At 34.8% G+C, this 27,842-nt stretch overlaps 3 protein-coding genes across 3 annotated transcripts; all 3 read left to right on the top strand.

The window, feature by feature from the left end:
* Positions 1–340: 340 nt before the first annotated feature.
* Positions 341–3,784, top strand: LOC6571641. Its single transcript, XM_043214283.1, has 4 exons — positions 341–418; positions 3,119–3,292; positions 3,353–3,526; positions 3,584–3,784. The coding sequence occupies exons 1-4, from the start codon at positions 341–343 to the stop codon at positions 3,782–3,784; spliced, it is 627 nt and encodes a 208-aa protein (XP_043070218.1).
* Positions 3,785–13,653: 9,869 nt separating this feature from the next.
* Positions 13,654–14,852, top strand: LOC122322375. The gene is made up of 3 exons (XM_043214282.1): positions 13,654–13,984; positions 14,054–14,503; positions 14,593–14,852. The coding sequence occupies exons 1-3, from the start codon at positions 13,654–13,656 to the stop codon at positions 14,850–14,852; spliced, it is 1,041 nt and encodes a 346-aa protein (XP_043070217.1).
* Positions 14,853–22,198: 7,346 nt separating this feature from the next.
* LOC6561088 (putative gustatory receptor 57a) lies at positions 22,199–23,628 on the top strand. The gene is made up of 2 exons (XM_001987539.1): positions 22,199–23,362; positions 23,512–23,628. Exons 1-2 carry the CDS (start codon positions 22,199–22,201, stop codon positions 23,626–23,628), a joined length of 1,281 nt encoding a protein of 426 aa, XP_001987575.1.
* Positions 23,629–27,842: the final 4,214 nt, after the last annotated feature.

The raw sequence follows: 27,842 nt of genomic DNA, 5'->3' as shown, positions 1-27,842 counted from the left end.
ACGTCTCTCAGTATAAGGAAGATATCACTTGAGTTGTCGAAATATTTATTTACTTAATACTATCTCGACTCAATTTTTCAGAACATTGATAAAATCCAGTAATCAATCTCGCACTATGCCTATTGCAATTATAACCAGTAGAACATTAAAATCATATTATTGGTAAATCATTATATACATATATTCTTATATTATATATATATTTATATATCAGTGTTGGTTTTTGACTTCTGAGACCAATCCCAACAACTACGACGAACGTAAACAACGATAACGACGATCGCTAAATAATAACAACGAGAAGATAAATATCGACTAGAAAATAAACAACGACGAGAAAATGAACAACGACGAGAGCGAATTTGCAATCCGGCGAATCTGCTTAAAGAAGACGATCGGCGAAGAACGAGAGACGCGAGTAAGGTAGTCTCAGTTCGGAAGAAGAGAGAGTTCGGTCTTTGACGGAATAGGTGGTGAGAGCTGTTTTCAAAAAAAGATAAATACGCTGACGCGAAACACAATAAAACGATGTTAAATTAATAATTACATTATATTATAATTATATTCATAATATTATTAACTGTTGCAATAAAACCCCAAAAAATTATATTTGCATATAATATAAATAAATATTTCAGTTTCGATTACAGATATTCAAGAAAGACTACAGCAACCAATATCAACCGTTCCTTGTGGATGTCAGCCTCAATGTTTTGCGATTTGTTAACAAAACGCAATTTTATGCAATATATATTTCTGAAAATGGCCAAACAATTCACAAAAAATTGAATATAATTACTACAAATTACAAATTACTACTACAAAATTGAGAATTCTCTGTAAGTATATTGTGATATAATTATAATGGCATTTAAATATTGAGGCTTAATTAAAATTTAAAATTTTTTATTTATTACTTAAGATTTATTTTTTAAAATAGTCCAAAAAAGTTTTGATGACACGTTTTTAATTTAGGCTATGGTAATAATTGTAGAATGTAGTCGCACTCAGAATAATTTTCAAATATATAAGCAGACCGCCGTCGTTTAGCGGGCTATATTTTGGTGGTCTTCCAATTTGACACTCTTCCAGAGGTCAAATCATTGAGACGCCTAGTGTTAGCATTGTGTGGCTTCTCTCCTTCTTTATTTAAAAACACAATCGAACAGTCTGTCAGTCTAAAATCAGAACTCAACCAAATGACAATAAACCAAAAGACGCTTCCGAAGAAAGTTTCAGGAGTTTCATTTGTGCTCGAAAACATATACACCCATATGTCCATAATGCAACTGTTCGAAATAAGCTTTGACCATAAATTAAGGTACTTTTTTACATAGCCCGACCTAGCAGGTGGCGAACCCCCATTTTATTGGGGTCATATATTTATTTTTGTGGTGAATATATGCACCTGCCATCGGTCTTTGGAATTTTTGTAAAATAATGTATAATTAGTGTTGCAAATGTGACCCTATTATATGCAATATTGATCTAACAATCTGGCAACTAATATTTAGTTTATCTTAAGTTTTACATTGTTCCTTCATTCGTACGTACTCAAATATGAATTTCACAATAGCAATAGACTCCGTTTTAGACTGCTGAATAAGTCGCGTCGTTACACAAATAAAAACTCTGATTCCTGTAGAATATCGTTATCTTATTTATAAACGCTGTGAAACTGTGCTATCGGATCTAACAAATCCAACAAATTTTTGCTAGACACTAGTCGAAATAAGGTCTGAGACACTGTACGGATGTATTTACAAACTTATTTCACTATTCTTGTGAAATAATTGCAAATTGAGTGCAGAGGTTAATTTTGTAAACTTTATTTTCTTATTATTAAAGTATAAATATAGACCATATATATTTAAAATAGTTAAACTTGTTCTTTTTATTTCTGGCAAAAAAGTGAGATCATTATTATAAATTATATATATTATTATATATATTTAATAACAAAGTGGTATATTATCATTTCATCATAATTTAAAATACATTACTCTACAATCGTCATCAATGAGGCTTAAAATATAAATATAAATATATTAGAAAGACAAGTTCCAATAGTGTGCTTCGCGCAATTCTTGAAAACGGCATAATATATTTCTCGCTTAGATCTGTAATAATATGAAATTTAATAATAAAATATATATAATATTACGTTGACCGGCACTTGTAGCAGACGCGTTAATTGTTTAATCAAAATGCTAGGGAAAATTGGGCAAAGGTTTTTGGGAAGTATGTATTATTTTTTCATTCACAGGAATATTGACAGCCTATCGGTAATCGTTACAGGAATTAAAATAAAACTGATAGGAAACGGAAGGGCATTAAACTAGATAAAGGGAAAAGAGATGGGGAAACCAAGGACGATTCGATATTTACAACGTCGGTATGATTTATATGGTGTTCAATTAGTTCTTTTTATTTACGAACCCATGACCATAAAAATGAATGCTCAAAATAAACGCAAATTTTATTCGCTTTATGCAAGGTCTCTTTTCAACCAAGATAAGATTCGCCCATTCTCTCACTCTTGACAAACTGGGACAAACAGCACAATCACCCACCCAAAATAAGTCCGATAAAGACCTTCTCATAAACTGGTGGTGTATTTTTTTATTTTTATTGTTTTGTGTTAGTGTACGAATATAATGCATACTTTAATGCTTTTTTAGCACTATTTTTTTCTTTATACACACTTGCTTCAATTATTATAAGTACTTAGAACCCTGAACCAATTGAAAACCAATTGAAAGATTAAAGGGGTTTAATGCTGTGCAAATTTATGTAACGAAGAAGGAAGCATATCAGTTTATATTAAACAGGGCGCATCGTAGTCGAGCTCACTCGACTACACCAATCTTCCTTATATTGTTTAAAATTTGATGTTGACAATCAACAATCGGAACAGTTTTATTCAAAACACTAATAATCAGTTTGTTATTAAAACCTCATTAAAATATGATTGTCATATTATGTGTTATATTACAGTATATCTCATCATATTCACAGTTTAAAAAATGCATTTTAAGTTAGTGGTCGCTTTGTGCTACTCGCATATTTTGAAAGTGGTAAAATAAGAACTTTATTATAAATAACTATTTGTTATTAGATATTGCCTTTGCAGTACTGTGATCCCAAGATTGTATATAAAACAACAAACATTGAATGTTTGCCCGATCCGTCATATGCTGAAAATGCGACTTGTTTCGTAAAGGCCGTTAATTGGAACAAAGCAGTTGCCCAAATGGACTGTGATCTCATTTTGCCATTATCAAATATATCGGTAAGCAAGCACAATCAATGCGTACCCTATTTATGTAGAATCATCCAAGTGATCTTCCAGGTTCGGGTTGAGCTCCTTAAGAAGAGCTATACCAATCGATATCACCCATTCCTGATCAATGTCACTGTAAATATGTGTGACGTGATAGCGAAGAGAAATTTCATACCCTACGGAACCATTTTTTGGAAAATACTCAAGAATTATACAAATGTGAATCATAGTTGTCCATTTACGGTAATATTTTTATATATTTTAAAGATGTCAGAATAAATATTTACATTTTTTGTTTAGGGTCACATATTTGCACGCAACTTTTTCCTTGATGAGAACTTGTTCCCAACATTTCCGTTAGGCTTCTATTTAATGATCATAAGTGTTTTTGAGAATTACGTCGATCGACCACCAAAATTGGCTGGAGCCATCAAATATTATTTTCAAGTAAAGGAAATGGAAGCAAAAAAAAGAAGGAAGCCACTGCCTCGGTACAACTGAAGCACCAAAGTGTTATAAATTAGATATAAATTTTGTTATATGCATTATATATCATAAAGATTGGAACGCTTAATTTGCATCTATCAATCAATCAATTTTAGTATAACTTTTGAGTTAAATATAAGAAGGCCTATAAGTTCATTTGTATCCCATTTTTGATGTGCATGAGCTCACAAAAATATAATGTGGTTAAGTGTTTCCATTTTCCAAGAGTAAATCCACTTACGCTGACGAGGAATGACCGACAATGCTCGGTCAACTATTATGCCGATTATTCAGTATAATCCAATACTAATTTAAAAACAATTAGAATTAGGTATGATCGACACCAGTCAATTCTAATATTGCACAATACTCCTTCCCCTCTCATGGTTGTTGAGTGTGTTGTGTACTGTTTATTGGTAATGAAAAAACATTATAAACTTTTCGAGAACTCACATTAAGTATTTTGAACTTTGATTTCGTTGTGGTAATATTTCCATTGGGCATTAGCATAATACACTCAGAAAAAAATCTACTCTAATTTTTGTAAATTACCACAATATATACAAACTTTCTCGTTTTTAGAAATAATTTCTAAATAAAATACCAGCTGACATAGGTGGCAAAAACATTCTAGCATTTCTGCAGAAAATGATCAACATCGGACAAATATAACACATATAACACACAGTCGTTTTTTTAAATAGATATTGAAATGTATGGCTTAACAAAAATTTCCAAAGTCGCTATACACTGAACCCAGTTAAAATACAAACTAAAATAAAATATATTTACTTTAAAAAATATATATACCTAGTTCGTATCAACGAATCCCCACCATCGAACAACAGCTGTCCTAATTGGTACCTCGCAGAGGCACCTTGAAACCACCTCGTATAATTACGACTAAATGAAGTCGTATTTAGAACATATTTAAGGATTAACTATTGGGATACCCATAAATATAACTGATGCATTCGATAAGGTAAATATTTTTATTAAAATTAATTATTGTCGAATTGTTCATGTTGAACATTGATGTTGGCAGTCAACAATCGGAACAGTTGGATTAATAAACTGGTAAGATTTTTGCAACACTAATAACCAGGTTATTATTAAAACCTCATTAAATTACAATTAAGTGAGATTATGTGCAGAATACAGACAAAACTATCTTTTGTATTAAAGCGTATCTCAAAACATTTCACAGTTTTAACAATGAATTTAAAGTTAGTGGTCGTTTTGTGCTTCTCGCACATTTTGAAAGTGGTAAAATGATAACTTTATTATAAATAACTATTTGTTATTAGATATTGCCTTTGCAGTACTGTGATCCCAAGATTGTATATAAAACAACAAACATTGAATGTTTGCCCGATCCGTCATATGTTGAAAATGCGACTTGTTTCTTAAAGGCCGTTAATTGGAACAAAGCAGTTGCCCAAATGGACTGTGATCTCATTTTCCCATTATCAAATACATCGGTAAGCAAGCACAATCAATGCGTACCCTATTTATGTAGAATCATCCAAGTGATCTTCCAGGTTCGGTTTGAGCTCCTTAAGAAGAGCTATACCAATCGATATAATCCATTCCTGATCAATGTCACTGTAAATATGTGTGACGTGATAGCGAAGAGAAATTTCATACCCTACGGAACCATTTTTTGGAAAATACTCAAGAAGTACACAAATGTGAATCATAGTTGTCCATTTACGGTAATATTTTTATATATTTTAAAGATGTCAGAATAAATATTTAAATTTTTTGTTTAGGGTCACATATTTGCGCGCAACATTTACATTGATGAGAACTTGTTGCCAACATTTCCGTTAGGTTTCTATTTAATTATCATAAGTGTTATTGAGAATTACGTCGATCGACCAACAAAAATGGCTGGAACCATCAAATATTATGTTCAAGTTAAGGAAATGGAAGGAAAAAAAAAAAGGGTTGGAACTCTTAATTTGCATCTACCAATCAGTCAATCAATTTTAGTATAACTTTTGAGTTAAATATAATAAAGCCTATAAGTTCATTTGTATCCGATTTTTGATGTGCATGAGCTCACAAAAATATAATGTGGTTAAGTGTTTCCATTTTCCAAGAGTAAATCCACTTACGCTGACGAGGAATGACCGACAATGCTCGGTCAACTATTATGCCGATTATTCAGTATAATCCAATACTAATTTAAAAACAATTAGAATTAGGTATGATCGACACCAGTCAATTCTAATATTGCACAATACTCCTTCCCCTCTCATGGTTGTTGAGTGTGTTGTGTACTGTTTATTGGTAATTGTTGAAATATGTTTGAATATCGCAGCAACGATTAATACTTAAGTATCGCTATATCGATTAGTATCGAAGATCTGATCACACATGAATTGTCTTTCTTTCCTTCTGCGTTGTATTTTTCCTAAGTTCAGTTCAAAAAGTTGCTCTCAATTCTTCAATAAATAAAGACGCACTCGCGCATAATAAAGATAATCCATAATTAGAAACTGCGTTTAACTCTTCATTTTTATCCACGCCATTTCCAACAGTAATGAAAAAACATTATAAACTTTTCGAGAATTCACATTAAGTGTTTTGAACTTTGATTTCGTTGGGGTAATATTTCCATTGGGCTCCATCTACTCTAATTTTTGTAAATTACCACAATATATACAAAGCTTTCTTGTTTTTAGAAATAATTTCTAAATAAAATACCAGCTGACATAGGTGGCAAAAAACATTCTAGCATTTCAGCAGAAAATGATCAACATCGGACAAATATAACACATATAACATACAGTCGTTTTTTTAAATAGATATTGAAATTTATGGGTTAACAAAAATAGCCAATCTCGCTATACACTGAACTCAGTTAAAATAAAAAAAAAAGAGTATAATGAAGCTGTGCAAAGGTATGTTACAGTCGGAAGGAATCATCTCAGACCCCATTAGGTATATATTTTTGATAAGAATTAAGAGACTATAATAGATAGGACTTCAAATTTGGAGTATGAGCTCTCGTATCCCATTATGAAGTTTTGAGATAAATAATATCAGTTTTGAATATAAATCTATTCTAATTTGATCTACTGTCCGTGATGGAAACTTTCCAAATTACGCAGGAAAACATTTGTATTCTCTGATACCGAAGGTATCATAATATATTGGTTTTGTGCAATGCCCACAAGTTAAGTTTGCTTCCAAATATGACACCCATATTGCTAGTAACACCTTCTAAAAATACTGAAAAACATTTTGGACCACGCCCGCACCCTTCCCCAAAAACAATAAAAGCCAATATCTCCCGCAATTTAAGAGCTACAGTTACCAAACTTGGATGAAAGATTACCAAGAACCTGTCCCCAAAAATACTAAATTTGATAGGAAGATTACTAGAAAACTCCTCCAACATTTCTTTGCTTGCAACTTGGAGGACAGATTTCTAGCAACCTCCTTCAAAGGTTACGTGCGACTGCAACGTTCTTTCTTGTAGAAGAGTGGAAACAAACTAAAATAAAATATAATTACTTTAAAAAATATATATATACCTAGTTCGTATCAACGAATCCCCACCATCGAACAACAGCTGTCCTAATTGGTACCTCGCAGAGGCACCTTGAAACCACCTCGTATAATTACGACTAAATGAAGTCGTATTTAGATCATATTTAAGGATTAACTATTGTGATACCCATAAATATAACTGATGCATACGATAAGGTAAACATTTTTATTAAAATTAATTATTGTCGAATTGTTCTTGTTGAACGTTGATGTTGGCAATCAATAATCGGAACAATTGGATTCAAAAACTCGTCAAAGTTTTACAACATTAATAATCTGGTTATTATTAAAACCTCATTAAATTACAATTAACTGATATTTTCTGCAGAATACAGACCAAACTATCATTTATATTAAAGCATATCTCAAAACATTCACAGTTTTAACAATGAATTTAAAGTTAGTGGTCGTTTTGTGCTTCTCGCACATTTTGAAAGTGGTAAAATGACAACTTTATTATAAATAACTATTTGTTATTAGATATTGCCTTTGCAGTTCTGTGATCCCATGGTTGTATATAAAACAACAAACATTGAATGTTTGCCCGATCCGTCATATGTTGAAAATGCGACTTGTTTCTTAAAGGCCGTTAATTGGAACAAAGCAGTTGCCCAAATGGACTGTGATCTCATTTTCCCATTATCAAATACATCGGTAAGCAAGCACAATCAATGCGTACCCTATTTATGTAGAATCATCCAAGTGATCTTCCAGGTTCGGATTGAGCTCCTTAAGAAGAGCTATACCAATCGATATAATCCATTCCTGATCAATGTCACTGTAAATATGTGTGACGTGATAGCGAAGAGAAATTTCATACCCTACGGAACCATTTTTTGGAAAATACTCAAGAAGTACACAAATGTGAATCATAGTTGTCCATTTACGGTAAAATTTTTATATATTTTAAAGATGTCAGAATAAATATTTAAATTTTTCGTTTAGGGTCACATATTTGCGCGCAACATTTACATTGATGAAAACTTGTTGCCAACATTTCCGTTGGGTTTCTATTTAATTATCATAAGTGTTATTGAGAATTACGTCGATCGACCAACAAAAATGGCTGGAGCCATCAAATATTATTTTCAAGTTAAGGAAATGGAAGCAAAGAAAAAAGAACCCCAACAAACACCAAAGGGTTGGAACTTAGATATAAATTTTGTTATATGCATTATATATCATAAATACCAACATCATCAATCAATCAATTTTAGTATAACTTTTGAGTTAAATATAATAAGGCCTATAAGTCCATTTGTATCCGATTTTTGATGTGCATGAGCTCACAAAAAATAATGTGGTTAAGTGTTTCCATTTCATAGTAACATACAGTTACGTCTAAAAAAAAACTATTACCATTATTCATTTAAAATAGATTTTGAAAATTAGAATTGGGTATATCGACACCAGTCAATTCTAATATTGCACAATACTCCTTCCGCTTTTTTTTTTTTTTTTTTTTTTTTTTTTTTTTTTTGGAAAAAAAAAACATTATAAACTTTTCAGAACTCACATTAAGTATTTAACGATTTAGTTGTGGTAATATTCAGAAGCTGTAGCATAAGGTATTTTTTTTTTTTTTTTTAAAAAAAAAAATTTAAAAAAAAAAATAAAACATATAAAAATGTTAAAAATATAAATTTAACAAAAAAAAAAAAAAAAAAAAAAAGGTATGTAAGTCGGAAGGAATCATCTCAGACCCCATTAGGTATATATTTTTGATAAGAATTAAGAGACTATAATAGATAGGACTTCAAATTTGGAGTATGAGCTCTCGTATACCATTATGATGTTTTGAGACAAATAATATCAGTTTTTAATATAAATCGCTTCTAATTTGTTCTCTGATATCGAAGGTATCATAATATATTGGTTTTGTGCAAAGCCCATCATGCTGTCTATCCACCTGTACGAACACAACTTTGTACACCACCCATATTGCTAGTAACTTGAACCTTCTAAAATATACTGGTAAAAACAATGTTCAAATTGGAGTGCCTCGCCCACGGACGCTTCCCCAAGTAAACAATAATAAAAAAGGCCAATATCTCCTGCAATTTTAAGAGCTACAGTTACCAAACTTGGAAGAAAGATTGTACCTCCTTCAAAGAACTTTCCTGTCCCCAAAAATACTTAATTTGGTAGGAAGATTAATAGGAAACTCCTCCAACATTTCTTTGCTTGCAACTTGGAGGACAGATTTCTAGCAACCTCCTTCAAAGGTTACGTGCGACTGCAACGTTCTTTCTTGTAGAAGAGTGGAAACAAACTAAAATAAAATATAATTACTTTAAAAAATATATATATACCTAGTTCGTATCAACGAATCCCCACCATCGAACAACAGCTGTCCTAATTGGTACCTCGCAGAGGCACCTTGAAACCACCTCGTATAATTACGACTAAATGAAGTCGTATTTAGATCATATTTAAGGATTAACTATTGTGATACCCATAGATATAACTGATGCATACGATAAGGTAAACATTTTTATTAAAATTAATTATTGTCGAATTGTTCTTGTTGAACATTTCATGTTGAACGTTAATGTTGGCAATCAATAATCGGAACAGTTGGATTCAAAAACTCGTCAAAGTTTTACAACATTAATAATCAGGTTATTATTAAAACCTCATTAAATTACAATTAACTGATATTTTCTGCAGAATACAGACAAAACTATCATTTATATTAAAGCAAATCTAAAAACATTCACAGTTTTAACAATGAATTTAAAGTTAGTGGTCGTTTTGTGCTTCTCGCACATTTTGAAAGTGGTAAAATAAGAACTTTATTATAGATAACTATTTGTTATTAGATATTGTCTTTGCAGTTCTGTGATCCCATGGTTGTATATAAAACAACAAACATTGAATGTTTGCCCGATCCGTCATATGTTGAAAATGCGACTTGTTTCGTAAAGGCCGTTAATTGGAACAAAGCAGTTGCCCAAATGGACTGTGATCTCATTTTCCCATTATCAAATACATCGGTAAGCTAGCACAATCAATGCGTACCCTATTTAAGTAGAATCATCCAAGTGATCTTCCAGGTTCGACTTGAGCTCCTTAAGAAGAGCTATACCAATCGATATCACCCATTCCTGATCAATGTCACTGTAAATATGTGTGACTTGATAGCGAAGAGAAATTTCATAACCTACGGAACGATTTTTGGGAAAATACTCAAGAAATACTCAAATTTCAATCATAGTTGCCCTGTCACGGTAACATGTATACATTTTTTAAGACGTCATAATAAATATTTACATTTCACAGGGTCATCTATCTGCTCGCAACATTTCCCTTGATGAGAACTTGTTCCCAATATTTCCGTTAGGCTTCTATCTATTTGTCGTAAATGTTACTGAGAATTACGTCGATCGACCAACAAAATTGGCTGGAGTCATAAAATATTATTTTCAAGTTAAGGAAATGGAAGCAAGAAAGAAAAGGGATCCACTGCCTAAATACAGCTGACGCCCCAAAGTGCTATAAGTTCCACATATATTTTTTAGATTCAATGTACCCTACAAGCATTATATATAAAAGAGATTGGAACACATAACTTGCACCTCTTTTATTGTGTAAATCTATTTTTAGTACAACTATGAACAAATACTGACAGTGCTCATTCAACCATTACGCTGATTATTCAGTATAATCGAAACCTAGTTTAAAAGCAATTACAATACGGGATGCTTAACATAAATGATAGCTCAGCTCATATTTCACAGTACGCATAATGCATTACACTCTCTTGGTACTTGAGTGTATTGTGTGCTTATTGTTAACGGGAAAAGATTATAATCTTTACGAGAATTGTTATAAAATATTATGGAATAATCTTTACAGAGTTGTTATATGAAGCAATTACTCAAATAAACTTGAATTTCGTTGTGGTAATATTTGCATTGGGATTTTGAGAACTTTGCTGAAGGATCCAGCGAAAACCTTCAAACTTCTTCAAGCTATGGATAAAAGAACACTAAAACAAAAATATAAATTAAACGCTATAAATATGTATGATATTCGAGATACCATTATAATAAAAGAATAGTATAGCCATACAGATATGATAGATTTGTTTGGCCAACTTCTCTTCTTAAATAAAAAAAAAAAAGAAAGAAGGTATGCCACAGTCTTTAGAGCTCTACTACGATATACCCATAGCTCTGCTGTTAAATATACTGTTATCATTTTATTGACAAATTTCGCCCTAAAAATGTTTATATGTCTAGCTCGGAAATTGCTGTAGATATAGATTCTTGCATCATTTGGGGGCTCGTTTAGGGGTGGCCCAAAAATAATATTTCCATTAATTTACGATTGATATTTTATAATTCTAGCTTTTAAAATGTGTCGACATACACTATAATGGTTTTATTTGCAGGATTGACCTTGACGATAAGTTTATCGATCTTTGAACAGAGTTAGTGGCTCGAAATTTTTTAAGATTCTAGCTCAAAAACTGTGGATGATTTAGTTATTTACGAATTTTAGGCGGCTGCGGATATCTGTTCCTAGTTTCAAGTGTCTAGCTATAAGGGTGTCCATTCATATTAACGACCAGACGGACATTTCACAAAACAAGTATACTCTTCTACCTTCGGAATCAGAGCGTTCAAATTCCACTTTATAATTGGCTTCATTATTAACAAGATTATCAACATTTATTATCAATAATATTTTTACCATTTTTATTCAACATATTTACAATATTGTACATAGTCAAAGGTTTTTTGAAGCATCAGTTATGGTCCAGTCGGTGCAATTAATTATAGTTACTAACTATTTTGGCTGTAGCCAATGAATATCATATTTATAAAGCTTTGTATTCAGTGTCGCTCAGTTCTGAACATGATCTTCAAATTACTCGTATTTCATTGCCTTTGGCTGCTCCCGCATCTGGTAAAATTCCCTCTTTCTCAACACAATAAGTAAAAACACTAAGTCAGATGTCTTTTAGAATTGCAGTTTTAGTTTAGTATACAAAACGACAAATATTGAATGCGTGACAAATCCGAAGTATTTAGTAAACACATCCTGCTATATTAAGGCAATTAATTGGAATAAGGCTGTGGCTCAACTTGACACCGATTTGAAAAGACCACTACGTAATGTATCAGTAAGTTGAATTAACTCAGCATAATATGTATTTATCAAAAAGTTATTCCAGTTGCGAACAACAGCCTTTAAGAAGGACTACAGCAATCAATATCAACCGTTTCTTATAGATGTTAACTTTAACGTATGCGATGCAATTTCAAAACGAAATTTCATGGCATATGGCGTTATATTTAATACAATTTTAAAACAATTTACAAACGTTAATCACAGTTGCCCTGTTGATGGTCACTTATTAGCCCGCAACGTATATATTGATGCACATCTTATACCTCCGTTCCCATTGGGTTTCTATCTATGGTCCAACATATTTAGGGAACACATCAATAACACAATTGAACACATTGGCACGGTCAAGTTTTATTTTCAAGCTATGGAACCTGTTGTTTCAAAAAAAAAAAGAAATTAAATATAATCACTGCAGAAATTCCAATAACAATCCTTATTAACAAAGATTATCATTCCAGCAAATAAAGTCGGAAAAAAAATTACCTAATATTTGTAGTCTAATTATTTCAGTTTTCTCAAAAGCATGTTCTGATCTAAAGAACTTGTGGAATGGTTCGGATGAGGCTGAGCTGAGGCCACCAGGCGGGTCGCGGGTTGCAGATAGCGAATGGCCTACCCCCGGTTGGGTTAGCTGCGAATTATACGAGATTCTTCGTAAATAAGCAGTCCCGGACAAACAGCGGGTGCGATAATGTCAATCGTACCGACAAGGCGCTTGTGTTGCCGCCTTCTAAAGTAGCCTCACACAACCCTTATCTCCCCACATTTCTACCTACCCCATCCTATACCCACATCTCACTCCGGGCCGGACTAAGGCGTTATTCGATCCGTGCCGAGAGTCAGCTTGGCTGGGGGCCCGGACGAAAAACTAGCCCTGTCGTGAACGGTGGGCTCAGGCAAATGGCGATCACGTGTTCTAATTTAGCCTTACCAGGGTAATGCGGATCTCGGCCCGGGCGGACACATACTTCTCCGCAGCTCGTGGGAATACATGAAAAATTCCAAGATTACAAAAGTGCCGCAGGATCTCCCTGCGGAGTTTGTCGCAAGACATTTAAAGGGTCAAGCCCTAGACGGGGGAAGACCTTCTCGTGTGGTAGACCACCCTCCACACCGTGCTGCTCCAGCACCAGCAGAGAGTGCCGCAGGCACAAGAGACTCCGGCTTTGAGGCATGGGAGAGCGATGGCTGGAACACTCAGACCACCACGGCCCAGCACCGAACGCCGCGAGGCAAGGCGCTCAGCCCCCAAGAGGAAGGGAGAGTTCCTGCCTCCGAGGGGTCAACCCGGTGGGCTGGATGACCCAAACCGGAGGAATCCCTGCGGTTCGAGGGTCAAATGGTATCTTCGGTACCGCCAGCAAGGTCTCACCCCGGAAGCAGCCCTGAAAAAGGCCACAGAACCCAGGGAAGAGGTGTCAGCACCTGCGCCTCCTCCAAAGAGACGCAGCAGCAATCTCACACCATCGGTGGCCACCCCCAAGAGGGTATGCCCGCGGCTCAGTAGCGGCAAAGGTGACCACTAATGGGGCAGGAAGTCTGGACCTCCGTCCAAGCACTTCACGAAGCCCAGCTCATATGCAGATATGGCAAAAAAGGTTAAGGTGGCCGTGTTGCCCTTGGATTTTCCATGGGCCATGCTCAATCTCAGAGACTTATCTGTGTTGGAGGAGGCCATCATAGACGAAGCCAACGCGTCTGGTGGAGATGTCGCGGTCTCATTCGCGGGCATTCATTTCACGGTTGGATTCCTGGTCATTGAGTGCTCCGATGAGACCTCAGCCGTTTGGCTGAATACCGCAGCGCCCCACTGCATCACGCTGTTCTGCCCCAGGAGTGTGGATAGGTCAACCGAATCCCTGTTGGTTCTGCTGAGGAACCAGAACAGGATCGAGACTGACACCTGGAAGGTAATCTCCAGGAGGAGCGAGGGTGGAGGCGCCCTCCTTGTGATTGGGATAGATGAGTTGTCCAAAAATATCATTGTCGAGAAGGGGCACCAAGCTTTCTTCCGTTACAGGACCATCCCCGTAAGTGGATTGAAAAAGAAGATTAGAGCTAAGCCCCAGCCTGCTCCAATGGGCAAGCAGAGTGACACAATGTGGGCAACAACACCACAGCAGATACTCCCGCCCCAGAGCAGAGTAGTCGAACTGCGCAGCCCACCGACTCATCGGAGGACCTCGCAGATGACGAGAAGTTGGCGGTCGTTACGCTCTGCAAAGAAGAGATGCTGGGGGAGGGGGGGATTCCCATGTTCTCGCAAGAGCTAGAGGAGGAGCTGCAGGGTGCAGCAGTAGCTGACGTCGTTATGACGAGCAGCGGTGACGGCGGCAACTCCAGGCCCCAATCACCGTGTCAGCTGGAGCCCCTCCAGCAGTAGATGTCTGAGGGCATCAACACAGGGCTGGCTCAGGTAAACATCCACCGAGCTAAGGGGGCCTCGGCGGTCTCAGCAAGGACGCTTACCAACAAACACCTTGGGCTGGCCCTGGTACAGGAGCCGTGGGTGAATAATGGCATTAAAAGCCTGTTCACAGCCGACTCAAAGGTAATCTGGGATCAGAGAGATCCAGCACCCAGAGTTTGCATCATGGTAAGGAAAACGAGTAACTTTAATATCCTTTCAGAATTCTTGACTAGAGACTGCGTTCCCATACTGGTGTACACCAAAGGCAGCGCGGTCTCTATGGCTATTGTGTCTGCGTACTTCGCAGGGGATGCACCTCCTTCAAAGATCGGCATATGTATTTTTAGACCACACCCACCGCCACCAGGAACTTTGGCCCTATAAACCTGAAATGCGCATATCGTCCACAATTTGTAAGCTAGGGTCATCAAATTTTGAAAACACTGTTACTGGTAACTCCCCTAAGAGATCAGTACAAAATTGGATGGCCACGCCCACCCCGTCTCGCCATATGGATACACTTGATTGCGTAAATCGATAAAACCATATATCTCACACAATTTGAAAAATATGGTCACCAAATTTGAGAAATATATTGCTAGTAACACCTTCTAAAAATACTGAAAAACATTTTGGACCACGCCCGCACTCACTTCCAAAAATAATAAAAGCCAATATCTACCGCAATTTAAGAGCTACAGTTACCGCACACTCCTGTCCCCAAAAATACCAAACTTGGTAGGAACATTACTAGGAAACTCATCCAACATTTCTTTGCTGCCATCTTGGATGATGGATGTCTAGGAACCTCCTTCAAAGGTCGGTATTTCTCGGCTACACCCACCTTGTTCTGTGGCACCTGTTATCAGGTAGTATATCTGAGTAGTTCGCAGTCGGCTACATGCGACTGCAACGTTCTTTCTTGTAGAATGTTGGAAACAAACTAAAATAAAATATAATTACTTTAAAAAATATATATACCTAGTTCGTATCAACGAATCCGCACCATCGAACAACAGCTGTCCTAATTGGTACCTCGCAGAGGCACCTTGAAACCACCTCACATAATTACGACTATATGAAGTCGTATTTAAAACATATTTAAGGATTAACTATTGTGATACCCATAAATATAACTGATGCATACGATAAGGTGAATATTTTTATTAAAATTAATTATTGTCGAATTGTTCTTGTTGAACATTTCATTTTTAACTTTGAGGTTGGCAATCAATAATCGGCACAGTTGGATGAAAAAACTTGTCAAATTTTTACAACATTAATAATCAGGTTATTATTAAAATAAGTGATATTTTCTGCAGTGATATTTTCTGGAGAATACAGACAAAACTATCTTTTATATTAAAGCATATCTCAAAACATTCACAGTTTTAACAATGAATTTAAAGTTAGTGGTCGTTTTGTGCTTCTCGCACATTTTGAAAGTGGTAAAATACAACTTTATTATAAATAACTATTTGTAATTAGATATTGCCTTTGCAGTTCTGTGATCCCATGGTTGTATATAAAACAACAAACATTGAATGTTTGCCCGATCCGTCATATGTTGAAAATGCGACTTGTTTCTTAAAGGCCGTTAATTGGAACAAAGCAGTTGCCCAAATGGACTGTGATCTCATTTTCCCATTATCAAATACATCGGTAAGCAAGCACAATCAATGCGTATTCTATTTATGTAGAATGATCCAAGTGATTTTTCAGGTTCGACTTGAGCTCCTTAAGAAGAGCTATACCAATCGATATCACCCATTCCTGATCAATGTCACTGTAAATATGTGTGACAATTTTTAAAATACTAAAAATATTAAATTTCAATCATAGTTGCCCTGTCACGGTAACATGTATACATTTTTTAAGACGTCATAATAAATATTTACATTTCACAGGGTCATCTATCTGCTCGCAACATTTCCCTTGATGAGAACTTGCTGCCAACATTTCCGTTAGGCTTCTATCTATTTGTCGTAAATGTTACTGAGAATTACGTCGATCGACCAACAAAATTGGCTGGAGTCATAAAATATTATTTTCAAGTTAAGGAAATTTAGGAACTTTAAGGAAGCAAGGAAAAACAGAAAGTGTTATAAGTTCCACATATATTTTTTAGATTCAATGTACCCTACAAGCATTATATATAAAAGAGATTGGCACACATAACTTGCACCTCTTTTATTGTGTAAATCTATTTTTAGTACAACTACTGAGTTCAATGTAATAAGCTCACAAATATAAATAATTGTGGTTGTTTACATTTTTCAAGAATTTATGAACAAATACTGACAGTGCTCATTCAACCATTACGCTGATTATTCTGTATAATCAAAACATAATTTAAAAGCAATTACATATTTCACAGTACGCATAATGCATTACCCTCTCATGTTAATTGAGTGTATTGTGTGCTTATTGTTAACGGGAAAAGATTATAAGCTTTACGAAAATTGTTATAAAATATTATGTAACAAACTTTTCTGGAATTTCGTTGTGTTAATATTTACATTGGGATTTTGAGACTTTGCTAAAGGAACAGCATATAACCTGGTATTTGACGAGCAGATTTTAATGTAGCCTACAAGGAGTGATGCACCCGCTTGTTCCGGCTGTATGATTGGTAGTTAGTCCGGGTACTGCTCGCTGTATATAATACTAATTAAAATGCGGTTATATTTCGAACAAATTACTGGGAAGGAGGAAGAGAGAAAAAGGGAATAGGAACGATCTCATAAATATAATATGGAGGCGACACTCCTGGGTTTTCGTCGTTTGAGCTGGGCTGATGTAATTGCCACAGCAGATGCCCACCCTACCTAGATCATCAGGCACCTAAACATAATAATATTTGATGATCCCTAAAGCAACGACTACTTATTTCATCCTCTGTTCAGTGTGCGTTGCATGACTCCCAAAAAAAAAAATTAATTATTCATTTTAAGCATATTCTAATAACAGATATTCATTTATTTTAATTTTAGTCTACGGGTGATTAATCTTCATTTTATAACATCTAATATTTTTATATTGTACATTATTTGAAAATTATAACTTTAAATGAGCTTGTTGCACTTAACACAAAAAATTACAATAATATGAAAGAAATTATTTAGTTTATTATAATACAAAATAAGTGCAATAGATTTTAATATGAATTATTTTTACCAACTTATTATCAATAATATTTAGCTAATTAGACCTTTTAACTTTATTTATTTTTGGTCAGAACGAAATAAAATGTAGGTATATAATTTCGATTCATTTTTGTCCTCACTATTTTAATTTTTTTCTTTCTTGCAAACCCATATTCAAGTTTATTTTATTTACGAATTTAATTTATTTGAATTTTTACTTAAATCGAAAAATAAAAAGATTAAAATGAAATAAAAAAAAAAATATCTCGGAACATAAGGAGTATTAGGGCAAAACCAAATGATTCATTTATTTAATTTAGTAAATTATTTTCTTATTTCATTTATTATTTATCTACTTATATATATATACTACTTCAATATTATGATTATTTTTATTTTATTTTTTTCATAATATTAATAATAATATATATTTATTATATTATTTATATTTTATTTATTTATATTTATTTCCCTTATATATTTATTTATATTTATTTTTTTTGTATTCGAATGTTTCATTTCTATTTCTGTGTTTATTCATTCATATATTTCGGCAGCGACTTCGATATTAAAGCGTTAGCATACTTTTGGGATGTGGTTTAATTTTGATTGACAACAAAAAAGCCCGCTCAAAATTCTTTCGCCATTGTAAGGGCGATCAAAGATGAGTTATTTTTTTCTTTATTATGTCTTTCTCATCACCAAATTGAGAGAGTTTTGCACTTGTAATTTTACACTTTTTCACATTTTAACACACTTTAACATCGAAGTATTATTGCTGCTTACCAACAATAAAATTTAAACGAAAAGTAAAGTTAGGGATCAGATGCACTTACTTGAACATCCTCCATATCCAAAAGATCTTTTGTAGGCGGGGCATCTGATAGGCTTGAGAGGTAAATTGATTAGGATTAAATTTAAAAGAACAACTTTAATGTCGGCGAGTGTTGTAATATTTTTTGTTTCTTCACTTATTTTTTTTTTTGGTTTAATATAATTTGTTCGCACCAATTAGATTCAATATGGTTCATATTTTGATTTCACTTTATATGGACTTTGATAATTGTAATAATTAATGAATTTAATTTTTAATTAGTTATTATTAAATTTTGTTTTTGTTTTATATTACAAATAATAATAAAAAAAAATTCAACACACTATTAAAAATGGATTAAGGTTGTGCAGATTGTATGCATACATGCCGGATCGCTTGATCCCGAGAGGATGGCGGTTGGCGATGGAAAACTCCACTTGGCTGTGCAATCGGCTGATCAGCCGATCACTTCCGTGACAAAAACATATATATTTTTTTCTCCAGCAGTTAAATTGGTCACGTCTTATTCTTATACTTAATATTTTAGAAATAATATATTTATTACAGCTATTTAAGTTCATAGTTTTTTTTTCGTTTAACGGGAAAATCATTGTAGCTGATTTCACTAATGGTTAATGCCGATGAAACAGTTTGGAATATATTTTCCCCACGAAATAATTTATGTTATTTGTCCAATTGAAAACAAATTCCGGGTTAGGGACGATGTTCATCGCGTTACACGTGGAACTTTTCTATATCCACGAGCCAAAAAAAAAAACAACGTCGATGGGACTCGCACGGCCACACTTTTCGGCAGACAAAAACTCAAGAGCCCGCGATCAGAAAAATTTCTAATCAACTTACCAAAAAGGGTTCGACATTGTACTATATCTCATAGAGGGCGTCGGCAAAAGCTCGGTTTGGTATTAAAAAAAAACCAAAGCATGATCATAGGCATACAATTTCATTAACTTGGGCAAGCGCACTATAAAAGAAAGAAGGTATGCTACAGTCTTTAAAACTCTACTACGATATACCCATAGATCTGCTGTTAAATATATTATTATCATTTTATTGACAAATTTCCCATGAAATATTTTTAAATTTCTAGCCCTAAAATTGCTGTAGATATAGATTCTTGCATCATTTGGGGGCTCGTTTAGGGGTGGCCCAAAAATAATATTTCCATTAATTTACGATTGATATTTTATAATTCTAGCTTTTAAAATGTGTCGACATACACTATAATGGTTTTATTTGCAGGATTGACCGTGAAGATAAGTTTATCGATCTTTGAACGGAGTTAGTGGCTCGAAATTTTTTAAGATTCTAGCTCAAAAACTGCGGATGATTTAGTTATTTACGAATTTTAGGTGGCTGCGGATATCTGTTCCTAGTTTCAAGTGTCTAGCTATAAGGGTGTCCATTCATATTAACGACCAGACGGACATTTCACAAAACAAATATACTCTTCTACCTTCGGAATCAGAGCGTTCAAATTCCTCTTTATAATTGGCTTCATTATTAACAAGATTATCAAAATTTATTATCAATAATATTTTTACCATTTTTATCCAACATATTTACAATATTGTACATAGTCAAAGGTTTTTTGAAGCATCAGTTATGGTCCAGTCGGTGCAATTAATTATAGTTACTAACCATTTTGGCTGTAGCCAATGAATATCATATTTATAAAGCTTTGTATTCAGTGTCGCTCAGTTCTGAACATGATCTTCAAATTACTCGTATTTCATTGCCTTTGGCTGCTCCCGCATCTGGTAAAATTCCCTCTTTCTCAACACAATAAGTAAAAACACTAAGTCAGATGTCTTTTAGAATTGCAGTTTTAGTTTAGTATACAAAACGACAAATATTGAATGCGTGACAAATCCGAAGTATTTAGTAAACACATCCTGCTATATTAAGGCAATTAATTGGAATAAGGCTGTGGCTCAACTTGACACCGATTTGAAAATACCACTACGTAATGTATCAGTAAGTTGAATTAACTCTGCATAATATGTATTTATCAAAAAGTTATTCCAGGTGCGAATAACAGTCTCTAAGAAGGACTACAGCAATCAATATCAACCGTTTCTTATAGATGTTAACTTTAACGTATGCGATGCAATTTCAAAACGAAATTTCATGGCATATGGCGTTATATTTAATACAATTTTAAAACAATTTACAAACGTTAATCACAGTTGCCCTGTTGATGGTCACTTATTAGCCCGCAACCTATATATTGATGCACATCTTATACCTCCGTTCCCATTGGGTTTCTATCTATGGTCCAACATATTTAGGGAACACATCAATAACACAAATGATCACATTGGCACGGTCAAGTTTTATTTTCAAGCTATGGAACCTGTTGTTTCAAAAAAAATAAATTAAATATAATCACTGCAGAAATTCCAATTAGCAAAGATTATAATTCCTTATTAACAAAGATTATCATTCCAGCAAATAAAGTCGGATAAAAAAATTACTTAATATTTGTAGTCTAATTATTTCAGTTTTCTTAAACGTATGTTCAGCATATAATTAAATAAATAAATATTAAGTAACATTGTTATAACAAGAAAAATATTGCAATTCAATTATCCTGAAACAACATACACATAATCGGCAACAACAGCCGTGTCGATGTCAGTCTGTGCGTTGATCAAGATCAAATTAATTTTATTTTATCGATAAATCCTTCGGCTTGCCGAATGTTGATACAAATTTATTTCGGAATGCAATATATATATATATATATATATATATATATATATATATATATATATATATATATATATATATAATGTTTAAAGTGAGTTTAGGATCCAGCAATGGTTCTGGGCCCGTCTATTGTGGGCATAGCTATTAAAATGTTCACTCAGTGCTGATGTGTTTATAATTGCCTAAATATATTTATGGGTGTATTCAAAACCCGCTACTCAATCAATCACATTGATAATTTAAATGCTGGATCTGAAACATCTGTCCGTATATACGTTTCAGATGTGTAAGTTCAGATAATGTACAATTTGTAGATGGGCAGACAAACGGACACGCTGGACATTACACGAAACGAACATTCGATAATATCTTCTTCATCAGAATATATAGATTAATTAAGACTCCGGCTATGGACGGGTAATGGTTTCTAGTAAATTATATTTGAGCTGTTTCTAATGAAGCATGGTGTGTATCTGCCAGATATCTCATTTACTAGTTGTTAATTACATGATTATATATTGGTCATCGTTGCCAAACCGTTTTACTACCACAATTTTCGATTTCAATGTGTATTCAGGCACTGAAAGTGCGTGACCAACGATGATTTCAAACAGTCCGTAAAAATAATGGCTGTTCTATATTACTTTCCCGAGCCGGAAACTCTGTATGAGTGCGTTGGTTTGAAATTCCGACTGCTGTCGATCGTCTGCTGTAATGGCTTCTTTGAGCATGGTGGCCGTTTCTTTATCAACAAGTGGACTCGAATCTACTCCCTGTTCTGTGCCTGTCTGGCTGTGCTTGGGCTATCCGGCGCCATCTATGCCCTGCTGCAGAATGAGCTGCTGCGAAAGCGAGTGCTTCGAGTGGACAAACTGGTCCTGAGTATAATAGGACTAGAAGTGGTGATATCGACGCTAGTGTTTATTATCACAGTGATCTCGCTTCAGGCCTGTGCACATAATCATTTAAGCATCTACAAGCGGCTCGCGGCGATTGATAGGTCGCTGATTGACGATTTTGGTGTCAATCTCAGATATGCCAAGCTTATGCGAAAAAATATCATAGTGCTCACAAGTGTCAGCATTCTGTATTTGGCTTCTGTGAATACGGTGATGGTATGTCTCGCCAAGGGTCATAATTTTGGGCTTATGGTGTCCGCAGCACTGTGCTACACGGTCATCACCGGTGGACCACACTTAACGGGTTATGCTCACATGATACTTGCTGAACTGCTCAGCATACGATTTCGATTAGTGCAGAAGATTCTCAAGCCACGGCTACTCTACAGGCAGTTTGGCCAGGATCAGCTAATGGAGCGACGAATGCGTACCTTGGTGAATATGGTCAAGGAGCTGTACTACATCATCCAGAAGATCAATGAAGTATACAGTCTCAGCTTATGGTCTGCCATGGCACACGACTTTACCCTAAGCACCTGTGAGCTATTTATCATATTTGGTCGATCCGTTGGCAATAGTAACATTAGCACCAACACCAACAACAGCAGCAGCAACGATAGTGAAGACAACTTGGGCTTCATGTTACTCGCTTCTCTGTCCGTCTGCATGCTGGTGCCATTCTACAAGATGCTCATCGGTCCCGTCTACTGCAACAAGAGCGTGGAGGAGGGACGCAAATGTCTGCAGCTGTTGGAGCAGTTAGACAACTGGTTTCCAGGACGCCCAGCTATGAAGCAGCTGGTGGAATCTATGATGCGTTGGCGTTTGCAGTTTAAAATCGAATTTACGAGCGGGACGGGCACTGTGCTTAATAAAACTATAATCACTCTGGTAAGCATAGAGTCGTTTTTGGTCAGTATATAATCACAAAATCGACAAGGATGTCTATTCGTCTATCCGTTTATCAGGCTATGCTTTTGTAAGAGCAATCTTGATTGTATTATCTCTGATATAACTATTAAATCTCTATTTACTTTCAGTATACGTCGATTGTGTGTAATTATTTGCTGGTGCTCATCTCGTTTGCGATGACACAGAAGTTGGGCGAGCAGGTGGAGCAGCAGAAAGTCGCATTGCAGGATTGGATAGGCTTTTAATGGACAGCGGGTTGGTGGGGATGCTGGGGTGCTGGCCGCTTTGTTGCATATATCATTAGCTAAATTAATTTACGGCTCGTTAACATAGAAACTCCATAAATATGTCAACGGCCCCAGCGGACGATGCCACCCTCCATTGCAATCAGGCAACGGCAACAACTTACTCCACCCTGGCTGCTTGGCTCGCTGAGACTGAGGACTGCACCCAGGGGGCGGTCACGGGCTAATGATTATAATGTTTGTCGTTTATTTTATTTGAATTTTATGCAAATTAAGCGAACCACGAGCGAAGGCAGCCCGACATCAGGCTTTATCAATGCGGCCAGTCCTGACTTTAGTGGGTTCTTCATAATACTCAACTTATTTTGCATTCTGGCAACCACACACTAAGTCACCATCCCACTCACCCACGACCGACTACTGACCACTGCACTTTTCTCAAATTGTACTTGACTTTTAAGTATTCCTTTTCACAAGATTTTATTCAGAAATATTATACAATTTTCGCAACAAAGTGCAATTGAATATGATTCTTATATAGTTCCTTCAACTGTTGCAATCTTATAACATAATGTTCAAAGCAATATATACATATTTATTGAGGAATTTAAAAAATGCAAATACAATTTGTGGAACAAGTGCTCCTGGACGCCTTTTCGATTGTTGTTACAATAAAGTTTACAGCAGCAGAAAACCTTAAAGCTTGAAAATATAAATTTCATAAATATTTTTGATTATTAAAACAATAATAATAATAAGTATTACATGTGGTTAAAAATGTTGGCTAAATTAAAGATTTTATCAAATATTAAATGAAGAATAAAAATAGTTGTTCGCATAATGATTTAAAAATCTGAATCAATCCCAAGAGCAAAACATATACCAAACACATGTTGATCAATGAGACAATTGCTTCAGTTTTTGTTAATAGAAATATCCTCTTGCTATTATTATTTTACATTTGTTCATGGAATAAGCCTAATAATTGGAGCTACCATTCATTTATGATGCGTGGTATAAATCCCAATGACAAAAGCCGTCGCGATTCAATGAGTTTTGTTATGCGCTGTGCGCAATTATTGGGATCTCTTCAAAAATGAATATTATTGGTCCGCTGGCCAACTCTGAATGAATATTGTAAATGAGACCAGACTGCTGGATTGTGATTGTTATTGTATTGCATTTATTTATTGGGAATGAGCTGGAGCAAAATAAGCCTCAAGTATTTATTGCAACTCATATTTTATGCTCATCGTTGGCATAAGAGAGACGCCTATCCTGCCTCATTGCAACATTCACAATGGCCATTGTCGTAATTGAATAATATTTTTTTCGTTCCTGGCATTCTTTTGTTTCGCTGTCATGCAGAGTTTTTCCATTATATTCGGTATGGCAGTCGATGCCTACGCATAATGCAACCATATATGGGCAATATAATTTGCGATAATTGCTGCATGCCACGTTACAGTGTTGAGGCGTTTTTGTGGCATTTAAAGACAGAAAGAGCGCAAGAAATAATCAAAAATTATTGCATGAGCCTAATTGCAAGTTAATTGCGTGCACTTATGCCTTAATTACCACACACACAAATAAAATGTCGCAATTAATAGAAAGTTTCGACGGGCTTACAAACTAAATATCGCGTTAGGATAATTGCAATTTTATAGCCGAATTTAAAGCATATCAATTAGACGATAATTTTGATACATGTACTACTAAATAGTCAAACTACTAGTGAGTCAGTTATTTAACAGTTATGGGCAGAACCTTTTATATCGACTAATTGTAGGCACTTAATTAAATTGTTAGGAAATCCAGGAAATCTTTTCCCTTAGACCTTGCAAATTGGCAACAAATTAATTAGGTTCATTTATTTAAGTTGCTAGTTAAATTGCATTAAATTTAAATGTATTCAAAATCAAGCAGAAATCTTATCCCATCCGGCCTTACAAATTGACTACATAATACTTTGGTTAATCCTTTCAGTTAAGTACTTTAAATATAAAACATTTTAAGTCGACTAATTAACCAATCGATACTTAATTAAATTGTTAGTTATACGGCATTGAAAATAAATTAAATCGAACTGATATCTTAACCCATCAAATTAACTACAAACTGCTTTGATTTGTGCTTGCAATTAAACAATAAGAAGTGTTTGTAGGAAGTCTTCGAGGACTTTTTCTTTTGCCTCCAACGAGGTTATTGCCAGTCGTTTTATATATTTTAATTTAATTTAGTTGTTTTGATATCACCAGTGAAAGTTCACTACTAAAGATTGCTTACATATGTTAGGCAAAGCACAGTTTGTTGACAAATACAAAAAAGTTGGCACAAGCACTTTGACTTAATCCGCCTGTGAGCTATTTCTACACATCAAGGATTTCTGTGAATTATTCCATTAACTGTGCATGTAGTGTATATACGTGACAATCTGTGCTAACTGTAAAAGCTGGCAAGCTTTTGTAATGGCTAACCAAAAACTCATAACAGCATTACCCGCTTTACTTAGCTAACTCATTTAAAAGTTTCACTAATAGCATGTCACACATGCAACCCAGCGAGTGGATCGTGTGCTTAGCCCAATTAAAATGTGGTCAGGGCTGCCAGCTCTACTCGCGACCAGCAATAGCAGCAGTAAGCAACACATGCTGCCCGCATCCTAGGAGAAGCGGCATCTGTTCTATGTATTTTATGCACAAAAGTTACTGCAACACAATGCGTTTGCACACAGTCTATACTCAGTTTTCCTTTGCTCCTCTCCATTTTCTTTCATATACGCCATTCTATTCTATTCTATATCTTCTTTTTTATTTTTGGTAGCAACTTAATTAGCAGACGGCGCATTTTTTATGCGTGATGCAAGCAGTTTTTGTCGCACCTGCACAAGGAATGCGAGCACAATGAAATGTTTAAGCGCTGCAATAAAAAGCTCGAGCTAACATGGAATTAAGGTTAAGTTAAGCATCAGCAGAAGCGGACAAAACGCTTCATTATAATTATGCGACTGAGCGAGTCGTGTATTATTTTACATACAAACGTATATGCCAGCTAATTGCCAACTTTGAGGTCTATAAATCCAAGTGGTTTTGAGCATAAATCATCATGAAATGACTAAGCTAATTAGTTCAATGTATTCACATCAAGCATTTCAAGTTGCGCAAATATTTAAATTAGCTTATTGACAAGTCAATCAGAGCAGTAACATTTCCACATCTTTTATTTGCATATTTCACTTAAAGTGTCAAGGATGCACACACGCGCACACAGGAAACATTTCTGATTGTCAACGACACTTGCAAATTATCAAGTCTCTTATACAAAAAGCACATATTTACATATGAACCATTCTCTCTGGTGTAATATATATTTTTGTGCATGTCCTTTTTGACTTTTGGAGAGCAAGTTTATCAAAGCACAAAGCCAATTCAGATGCAAATAAACGAATATAAATTACTGGCATGTCATATTATTAAGCAAATATTTAAACAAATTTCTATGCAAATATTTACCACTTGTCTTGATCAAAACTAAATTTTTATTGTGTGTTTTGTCAACGATTTCATATTTGCAGTTATAATAAATAAATGTTAGCACAATATAAAATGTATTCCAGCTGGTTTCGGCATAACTACTTTATTGCTTAATGAATCGACAGTAAATGTAAATAATAAATAATTGCAATAAGTATGTAAAATATTTGATTTTCAATCTCTTTAAATATGAAGAAGCTCCTGTTTTTTTATTTGTTGTCCCTATTTTAGCTACTGCTAGAGTTACTTTCGAAATTAAGGATACCACATGTGTGCCTCATTTTGATGTGAATAATTTATGAAGCAATCAATTAAAACTCACTCCACAAACAGGCTCCTTCATTTTGGGCAGTGAAGTGTTCCTATTGTTGTTGCCTGCTGGGAAATTTTGTGTCAATTTCGAATGCAAATCCACTTAATTAAAGCAATTCCAATGCAATTTTACGCCTTCAGAGTGTGTTGGATGCATTAAAAATGCATTAACCCATAGACGAGCAACATTTGTGTTGTTTCTCAGCTGCAACACAATACAACAACCGACGCTCTGGGCTTATGCGTAACGACGCATTTGGCAAATGAAAATTGCATGATACGAGCCCAAACTGATGCCAGAGGGCCAAACTTAACTTCAATTGCTAATGAGGCAAGACGCCCGAAAAGGACACTCAACGCACTTTGCAC

Source organism: Drosophila grimshawi, unplaced genomic scaffold, assembly GCF_018153295.1.
Source record: "Drosophila grimshawi isolate 15287-2541.00 unplaced genomic scaffold, ASM1815329v1 contig_1369, whole genome shotgun sequence".
NCBI lineage: Eukaryota > Metazoa > Arthropoda > Insecta > Diptera > Drosophilidae > Drosophila > Drosophila grimshawi.
The sequence above is the reverse complement of the archived record's forward strand: the minus strand, read 5'-3'. Positions and strand labels throughout refer to the sequence as shown.